The sequence below is a fragment of the Oncorhynchus keta genome, chromosome 28 (genome assembly GCF_023373465.1).
Source record: "Oncorhynchus keta strain PuntledgeMale-10-30-2019 chromosome 28, Oket_V2, whole genome shotgun sequence".
In the NCBI taxonomy this organism is placed as follows: domain Eukaryota; kingdom Metazoa; phylum Chordata; class Actinopteri; order Salmoniformes; family Salmonidae; genus Oncorhynchus; species Oncorhynchus keta.
In genome coordinates this window covers 22445435-22454437 of record NC_068448.1, presented here as the reverse complement: position 1 = coordinate 22454437, position 9003 = coordinate 22445435, and the positions used below count along the sequence as shown (strand labels likewise).

Genomic DNA, 9003 nt, shown 5'->3' with positions numbered 1-9003 from the left:
CTCCACCCGGCACAGCCAGAAGAGGACTGGCCACCCCACATATGCTCTATCTAATTCTTTCTTTCTCTCTCTCGGAGGAGGACCTGAGCCCTAGGACCATGCCCCAGGACTACCTGACATGATGACTCCTTGCTGTCCCCAGTCCACCTGGCCGTGCTGCTGCTCCAGTTTCAACTGTTCTGCCTTATTATTATTCGACCATGCTGGTCATTTATGAACATTTTAACATCTTGGCCATGTTCTGTTATAATCTCCACCCGGCACAGCCAGAAGAGGACTGGCCACCCCACATAGCCTGGTTCCTCTCTAGGTTTCTTCCTAGGTTTTGGCCTTTCTAGGGAGTTTTTCCTAGCCACCGTGCTTCTACACCTGCATTGCTTGCTGTTTGGGGTTTTAGACTGGGTTTCTGTACAGCACTTTGAGATATCAGCTGATGTACGAAGGGCTATATAAATACATGTGATTTGATTTGATTTTGTCGTTTTTATTTCTTTACTTACCTATTGTTCACCTAATACCTTTATTTTATTTTATTTTTTAAATTGCACTGTTGGTAAGTAAGCACTTCACTGTAAGGTCTACCTACACCTGTTGTATTTGGCGCACGTGACAAATACACTTTGATTGTTGAAGTTCCAGTGATCCATTTATAACTTTTCCCACCAAAACTACACATTCCTCAGTCCCATATCGTCCTGCACACTTCCCACATCTTAGAATCTCCCTCCTACACACTGCTGTGACATGCCCATAAATCTGGTACCTATAACACGGCAGTGTATTCGGCACAAAAGCTCTAACAGCATAACTCCCCACAGAATGTGCATCGCAGCAAATGGCGGGCGTCACAAACACCAGGAATCTTCAACTTAAATTGATCGCCCTCCACACTTAACACTACCCCAGATATCACTCCCTTCAATGGTGCCATGTACTGAAATGCAAAGCAAGATACAGGTCTTTCCCCAAATTACGTCACATGGAGCACCTGCTCCCTCTAATCTGAAGAAACACCAACAAACATCACAAAAGGCCTGGACCCACCCTCTTCAAAACTCCCACTCCCACTGGACCAGACATATCTTTATCATGACCATGACCATCGATGCAAGGCTCGGGCACCAAGTTCCTCACAACACCTTCTACCCCTTCCATTTCATCTTCAGAGCTCGAACTGGGGTCCGGCTCACTCTGTTTAAACCTGACACCAATCTTCCTCAATATACCCACCCTCTCCCTTGTTATTTCTAGCTTCAACAGATTGAAACCTATCCTCTGCCTCTCTCAATCTTTTCAACCTCCAATCCACCTCTAACCAATTACCCAACTCCTGAAAATATTCAACTTTTCCCTGCCAAAATCCATTTTTAGCCGCCTCGAGAGACATGCTAGATCATGTACTTTCTCCACTTTTATTTTTATTTAACCATTTTTTAACTAGACACGTCAGTTAAGAACAAATTATTATTTACAATGACGGCCTACCCTGGCCAAACCCTAACCCGGACAACGCTGGGCCAATTGTGCGCTGCCCTATGGGACTCCCAATCACGGCTGTTATGATACAGCTTGGAATCGAACCAGGGTCTGTAGTGACACCTCTAGCATTGAGATGCAGTGCCTTAGACCGCTACGCCAATCTCAGTTTGAGGTTCCAAACCATCTAAAGATTGCGATCACTACAATGAATGGCTAAATTACTTCAGGACACGAAGGGTCCACAGAACTTCTCCCATATCAATCAATCAATGTTACAAAGTGCTTATATAACCACAAAGAGCAAGCAATGCAGATGTTCTTTGACCAAAGACAGTACAGTATAAAGATAGACAAAAACTGCTTTTCCAATAGAAATCCCAGATCACACTTGTATGCGATGCATGGCGACGTTGGCTAGCTAATCTCATGTGCAGAAACACGTCATCGGGCCAACAGTAACTGTTATCTCGCTCCAAACTGCGCATGTGCAGGCCACCAAATCAAAGAAACTCCTTCGATAAAAAGTTGATTTTGACGAAAATGAAAACGTGTCAATTTGTCTCTTTCAAAAAAGCAAATCTAAGAAGGTAGTAGATGTGTTCTATGCTTCTGTGCTTCCCGTTCTTAAGTTTCGTTTTTTGCTCATTTTACTCTTAGTTGTGTACATCAGCTTAAAACAGCTGAAAATAAAATATTTTTGGTTATGGAAAATATATTTCACAGCGGTTTAGATTAGAGGTCGACCGATTAATCGGAATGGCCGATTAATTAGGGCCGATTTCAAGTTTTCATAAGATCGGAAATCGGTATTTTTGGACACCTTTTTTACACCTTTATTTAACTAGGCAAGTCAGTTAAGAACACATTCTTATTTTCAATGACGGCCTAGGAACGGTGGGTTAACTGTCTTGTTCAGGGGCAGAATGACAGATTTTTACCTTGTCAGCTCGGGAATTCAATCTTGCAGCCTTACAGTTAACTAGTCCAAAGCTCTAACCACCTGATTACATTGCACTCCACGAGGAGCCTGCCTTACTGCGTGAATGCAGTAAGAAGCCAAGGTAAGTTGCTAGCTAGCATTAAACGTATCTTATAAAAATACAATCAATCATAATCACTAGTTAACTACACATGGTTGATGATATTACTAGTTTATCTAGGCTGTCCTGCGTTTCATATAATCGATGCGGTGCGTATTCGCGAAAAAGGACTGTCTTGCTCCAATGTGTAAACATAAACATCAATGCCTTTCTTAAAATCAATACACATGTATATAATTTTTAAACCTGTATATTTAGTTAATATTGCCTTCTAACCTGGCTCGTTGCGAACTCTGTGAAGACTATTTCTTCCTAGCAAAGACAGCCAACTTTCTCCAAACAGGGGGATGATTTAACAAAAGCGCATTTGCGGGAAAAAACACAATCGTTGCACGACTGTACCTAACCATAAACATCAATGCCTTTCTTAAAATCAATACACAGAAGTATATATTTTTAAACCTGCATATTTCGTTAAAAGAAATCCAGGTTATCAGGCAATATTAACCAGGTGCAATTGTGTCACTTCTCTTGCGTTCATTGCACGCAGAGTCAGGGTATATGCTGCCGGATATATATTACCTGGGAACATTGAAGACTCCTGTTAAAAGGAACCACAAGCTTTCATTTGTTCTCATGTTCTGAGCAAGGAACTTAAACATTAGATTTTTTACATGGCACATATTGCACTTTTACTTTCTTCTCTAACACTTTGTTTTTGCATTATTTTACCAAATTTAACATGTTTCATTTTATTTGAGGCTAAATTGATTTTATTGATGTATTATATTAAGTTAAAATAAGTGTTCATTCAGTATTGTTATAATTGTCATTATTACAAATACATTTTTTTAAATCGGCCAATCAATCGGTATCGGTTTTTTTTTTTGGTCCTCCAATAATCGGTATTGGTGTTGAAAAATCATAATCGGTCGACCTCTAGTTTAGATGGTACAATGATTCTCGACACTAGGGGTGTCAAACTCATTCCATGGAGGGCCTAGTGTCAACTATTTTTAGTTTTTTTCCTTTCAATTAAGACCTAGACAACCAGGTGAGGTGAGTTCCTTACTAATCAGTGACCTTAATGAATCAATCAAGTCCAAGGGAGGAGCACAAACTGAAATTAGGGCGAACTACTTTAATTTTAGCAACCAGGTAATGGTGGAGTGATTTCTGCATAGTGCATTGGCTCCTATCAAGGTTGTGTTTTTAGATTAAGAAAATTGAACAACTGAGGAAGAATTGTTCATTTCTCTCGTTGACTTCTCAAACCCTGGCCTGGTCTGCTTGGTTTGTTTTTGCAAGCTTTCCCGGAAGTGTAACGATTTTGTGCCTCTGGGTTAGGAAACTCTGTCGAAAATGATCTTATTCGATTGACGTACTTCCGGGTCACTTCCGTGTTATCCAGTCGTCACCTTTCAAGTACAATTTTTGGAAAGCAAATTGTAAAAAATATGTGAAAAGTTGGTCACGAGTGTCGTAAAACCATGAAGATTGTCAGTTGGAACATTAATGGCATAAGAACCTTCAAGGGCGGAATTAAAAATGCGCTTGAGTCGCTGGATGCTGACATCGTATGTGTCCAAGAGACAAAAGTAACAAGTAAGAATTTTACGCGGGAGAGTCTACAGTATATTTTGAGTGACGAGTTGGCAGGCATGCTAGGGCAAACCGATTGGCACTCGGGCTAACTTGATAATGTAACGGAAGATATGATAAATATGTGATTGTACAATACATGTAAGATTCTCTGCTACAATTTGAACTCTGACAGTGTCACAGCTAGGCTAGCTACTCATTCTGTCACCCTGGGTTTGTCTGACAGGAGACCTGCTGGATGAGAGGACTGCTATTGTTGAAGGTTATAACTCATATTTCAGCTTTAGTCGTGGACGCAGTGGCTACTCAGGTTGGGACCATTCATAATTTTCCAAAGTATTGAGCTTGAGGATCACAAGCCCAGATTGTCATTTTCGTCTGTACAAAATAGCAACATAATCCCTTTTATATCAGAGAGCAAGACACAATGACCCTTGGGTCCCCTGAAACAGTGTACCTGGTCTGTTTTTGAATTAGATCCCATGGATTGCATTGGTCCATTAGTTCCATTATCACAAATTCCTGACAAAAAAATAATGACCCACAGAAATAGTATTCCGTATTAAAGGATGTTTTGAGTCCTATGTTCTCCCATTGTGCCATCACATTCCTACATTAGTATGTACCTCATCTGTTTATTAAATAGGAGTTGCTACTTACTGCAAAGACAGTGCCACCCCATTTGCTGCAGAAGAGGGCTTGACCGGTCTGCTGACCACCAACCACGAGGGGACCATTGGATGTTATGGTGACTCGAGTGAGTTCTCCAGTGAGGAGCTACAGCTCCTGGACAACGAGGGAAGGGCTGTTCTCACACAGCACAGAGTCATGTACGGAGGAAAAAAATAGACCTTTATCACATGACTTGTCCCATGCTATTCTTTAGGTTTTCTGAAATAATGTCATGGATTGGATCAATCGTTAACCTGTTGTGGCACTGAAAAGCCATTGTGTTTCCCCAATGATCTGAGTGTTTCTTTGTGCCCACTTGCTTTTTCACAGGTGTGAAGACACACCTGAAACAGTTACGGTTATCAATGTATACTGCCCACGAGCTGACCCAGAAAAGCCTGAACGTAAACATTTCAAACTGCAGTTCTACAAGCTGCTTCAATATCGGGCTGAAGCAATTTTAGAAGCTGGGAGGTGAGTGGGCTATATGCAGGAGGGCTTGGGTTGGGTGGGTATCATAATAGGGGACAAACTGATATGAGATTTGTTCAATGTGTTTTATTGGAAGTCTAATTTCTCCTTGTTTTCTCTGACCGGTCCACCCAGCCGTGTAATCATCTTGGGAGATGTGAATACATCTCACCGGCCCATAGATCACTGTGACCCAGATTACATAGTAAGTGAAGTAATCAGAATTCTTTCAGGTGATAGGTTTGATGTCTTCATTCAGACATAAATCACATTTACTTTTGAGTTTTGACTTCTGTTTATTAATAGCTGATGATGTTACTCCTATCTGTTTACTTTTATTAGGAGGATTTTGAGGATCACCCCGGGAGGAAATGGCTAAACGGTTTACTGGTTGATGACAGTGAAGGAAAGGAGTATGAAAAAAACAATGAGGAGTCTGAGAATACCTCATCAAAACCCCTCTGCAGCGGCAAGTTTGTGGACACCTTCCGCCATTTTCACCCAACACGCTCCAAGGCCTTCACCTGTTGGAACACTATGACTGGAGCCAGGCAGACCAACTATGGCACACGTATCGACTACATCTTCGCAGACCATCTCTTGGTTAAAATGGGGTTTGTGGCAGCAGACATCATGCCAGAGGTGGAGGGGTCTGATCACTGCCCTGTCTGGGGGAAACTGTGCTGCCCCCTCCTGTCCAGCGCCAAGCTGCCTCCCCTCTGTACCCGCAACCTACCAGAGTTCGCTGGCAGGCAGCAGAAACTCTCACGCTTCCTCGTCAAGATGGACCAACAACAACCTGCCAGAGAGGCTTGCAGGGACCCACTACCAGGATCTCAGGAGACTGGGGAGACCCGAGAGAACCTGAATCCACTGGGATCAGCAGGGACCACCTCCACTGGAATGAAACGGAAGTTGGCAGTGGAATCTTGTGTCCCAAAGAGCAAAAAGATTATGACACTGAAGGCTGCTACCCCAAAGCCCCAGGGCAACCTCCTAGCCTTTTTCAAGCCCAAATCCATACCTGTGGCCCCAACCAGGGAAGATCCTGTGAGTCAGTGTGAGAGGGGAGAAGAGAGAAATGAAGTGACTCCATCACAACCACATACCTTCAAGGGAGGACATTCTGCAGGACAAGATGTTCCATCAATTCCAGGCACGCCGTGCACAGAATATCCCCAGGGTGTCTGTATGGGAGACAAAGTCCATGTACCGGGCAGCAACATACAGGATGCCAGTGTCAATAGTCAAAACCAGGAGAAGGATGCAGCTCTGGCTTCTGAGGCTACTGTAGACCCCCCATGTCCCAGGAAGGGGGCTTCACTGGGCGGGTTCTGGAAGACGGTCCTGCGTGGGCCACCTCCACCGCCCCCCTGTAAGGTTCATGGGGAACCCTGTGTACTCCGCACAGTCAAGAAGGCAGGTCCAAACATGGGCAAGCAGTTCTTTGTGTGTAACCGCCCTCAGGGTCATGCATCCAATCCCGAGGCTCGCTGTAACTACTTTTCTTGGGTGGATAAAGGAAAATAGTGACTATGCTGTAGAAACGCACTGACATTTCCTCCATGTGGTGTTTTTATAAGCATTGTTAATCTGTTTGATATATTAGTCAAATAAAGACAGTAGTTTTATAAATGTTTTAACTTCGCTAATGTATTTCACGTAATCACATTGGGGCCTTTCTCACCGTATGACAAGCATCCCAAAGATTCTGTTGGTGTGTGTTTTTACTACTTATGAAATTACAATGGATGCTAAACTTAGTCAGAGTGATCTGTTTCTCTTCAACTATATTGCAGCATGAATATACAGTGTTTCTTTTCAGAAAATAGTATTCCTTGTGTTCTTTATGAACTCTAGATGGTAGCAGGTCTCAAGTATGATCATCATAGGTCTGCATCAATATTTTTACAATTATCTCAATGTAATTAATCATTTTATAGAGCTCAAATATGGAGTTGGGTATGCCATGGTTTCATATCCTTCCTATGCTTATGAATATACATTTTTATTTGTGGTCTTTCAACTTTGCATGTCAAGAGCTGAGGAGGCTCTTGTGCAACCATTAGAGTCCCCATATTATTTCTATTTCCCCTATTTAATTTGCAACACAGTGCTGATGGCAGTAGTTTCCATTAAAATTGGTCACCTTACTATAGAAGTTCTAGGTAAGACGGCCCCGAAAAAGTACTATATTTTTGTCTGATGACAACTTTATTCTCGGATCAATATGTTTAATCAAATCAACGTTTTTGTCACGTGTGCCGAATACAACAGGTTTAGACCCCACAGTGAAATGCTTACTTACAGGCTCTAACCAATGGTGTGGGAAAAAAGGTGTGTGTGTGGGTAAGTAAAGAAATAAAACAACAGTAAAAAGACATTTGAAAAAAGAGTAGCAAGGCTATATACAGACTCCTGTTAGTCAGGCTTATTGAGGTAGTATGTACATGTAGGTATTGTTAAAGTGACTATGCATACATGATGAACAAAGTACAGCCCCGTCGATGAGAATGGGGACGTGCTCGGTGCTCCTTTTCCTGTAGTCCACAATCCTCACCTTAGTCTTGGTTACATTGATCACCGTCGTTGTCGGTGATCAGACCTGCCACTGTTATGTTGTCAGCAAACTTAATGATGGTGTTGGAGTCGTGCCTGGCCATGCAGTCGTGGATGAACAGGGAGTACAGGAGAGGACTGAGCACGCACCCCTGGAGAGCTCCAGTGTTGAGGATCAGCGTGGCAGATGTGTTGCTGCCTACCCTCACCACCTGGGACGGCCTGTCAGGAAGTCCAGGATCCAGTTGCAGAGGGAGGTGTTTAGTCCCAGGATCCTTAGCTTGGCGATGAGCTTTGAGGGTACTATGGTGTTGAACGCTGAGCTGTAGTCAATGAACAGCATTCTCACAAAGGTGTTCCTTTTGTCCAGGTGGGAAAGGGCAGTGTGGAGTGCAATAGAGATTATTTTATTGAACTTACTTGATGAAACATCTGTAATATGTTAGGACACAGAGCTTCATTGTCTTTTCATTTAACATGTATCTATTTGTAGTAGGGAATTTGAAAACCTGCTGTAGGTAATAATCTGACTTCTGAATGAATATTCCCCCATGTACTCCTCATAGTGATGATCTTGTTGGTTGTGTTGTGGAACAGAACATCGCAAGGCCTTACTCCTACTTAGCAACTCCCAATACTTACAGTATCTGCTTCTACTCCCATGCAGTTTCTCTCTCCTCCCCAACCGAGCCCCCCCCCCCTCACTTCCTCTCGCAAGGAATGTGTTTCACTGTACTTGTGCATGTGACATTGAAACCCGAAACTCCTCTCATGCAGTTCCAAACGAGACTCCGTGGCTTACCGGTATAAATTAGGACATAATGAGCAACACTTGTATCTGCAACTGAAGCATTTGTGCAGTATTTCCCTGGCAGTCGCCGAGAGACTGTCTGTCTTCATTTAATAGACTAAAATATGGAATCACAATGTGTTTTTGGACCACATAATCGAAGATAGGCTTACAACATTACGTTCTGAACGGTAGCTGTTCATGGTGCTGATATTCCATTGGCCACGGACTAGCCCACAAAGTCCAACACAGGGTTCCAGACCTTTCTATCATGCCAATGTGGGCATGTTTGCTGGGATGTGTCTCACTGTTCAAAGGTTGACATAAAGCTTCCTATGACCTAGTTTTTTATTCAAACTAATCTGTTTTGTATTCTAGGGACTACTGAGT

General features: G+C 42.7%; 1 protein-coding gene across 2 annotated transcripts; it reads left to right on the top strand.

Annotated features, from left to right (window-relative positions):
- The first annotated feature begins 3702 nt into the window (after nucleotides 1-3702).
- On the top strand, nucleotides 3703-7299 carry apex2 (APEX nuclease (apurinic/apyrimidinic endonuclease) 2). Of its 2 annotated transcripts, XM_035740334.2 has the most exons (6): nucleotides 3704-4124; nucleotides 4348-4431; nucleotides 4768-4951; nucleotides 5124-5267; nucleotides 5400-5469; nucleotides 5607-7299. In XM_035740334.2, exons 1-6 carry the CDS (start codon nucleotides 4010-4012, stop codon nucleotides 6792-6794), a joined length of 1785 nt encoding a protein of 594 aa, XP_035596227.1. In that variant the 5' UTR covers nucleotides 3704-4009; the 3' UTR covers nucleotides 6795-7299. The 2 variants fall into 2 exon arrangements, with proteins under 2 accessions (XP_035596228.1, XP_035596227.1); XM_035740335.2 differs by lacking the exon at nucleotides 4348-4431 and having other exon boundaries at nucleotides 3703-4124.
- Nucleotides 7300-9003: the final 1704 nt, after the last annotated feature.

Excerpts from the sequence above, each read along its gene's own strand:
- apex2 (XM_035740334.2), top strand. The coding sequence starts at position 4,010 with ATGAAGATTGTCAGTTGGAACATTAATGGCATAAGAACCTTCAAGGGC. Across the intron at positions 4,432-4,767 it reads TGGACGCAGTGGCTACTCAG|GAGTTGCTACTTACTGCAAA; the intron begins GTTGGGACCATT and ends TTTATTAAATAG. Across the intron at positions 5,268-5,399 it reads GCAATTTTAGAAGCTGGGAG|CCGTGTAATCATCTTGGGAG; the intron begins GTGAGTGGGCTA and ends CGGTCCACCCAG.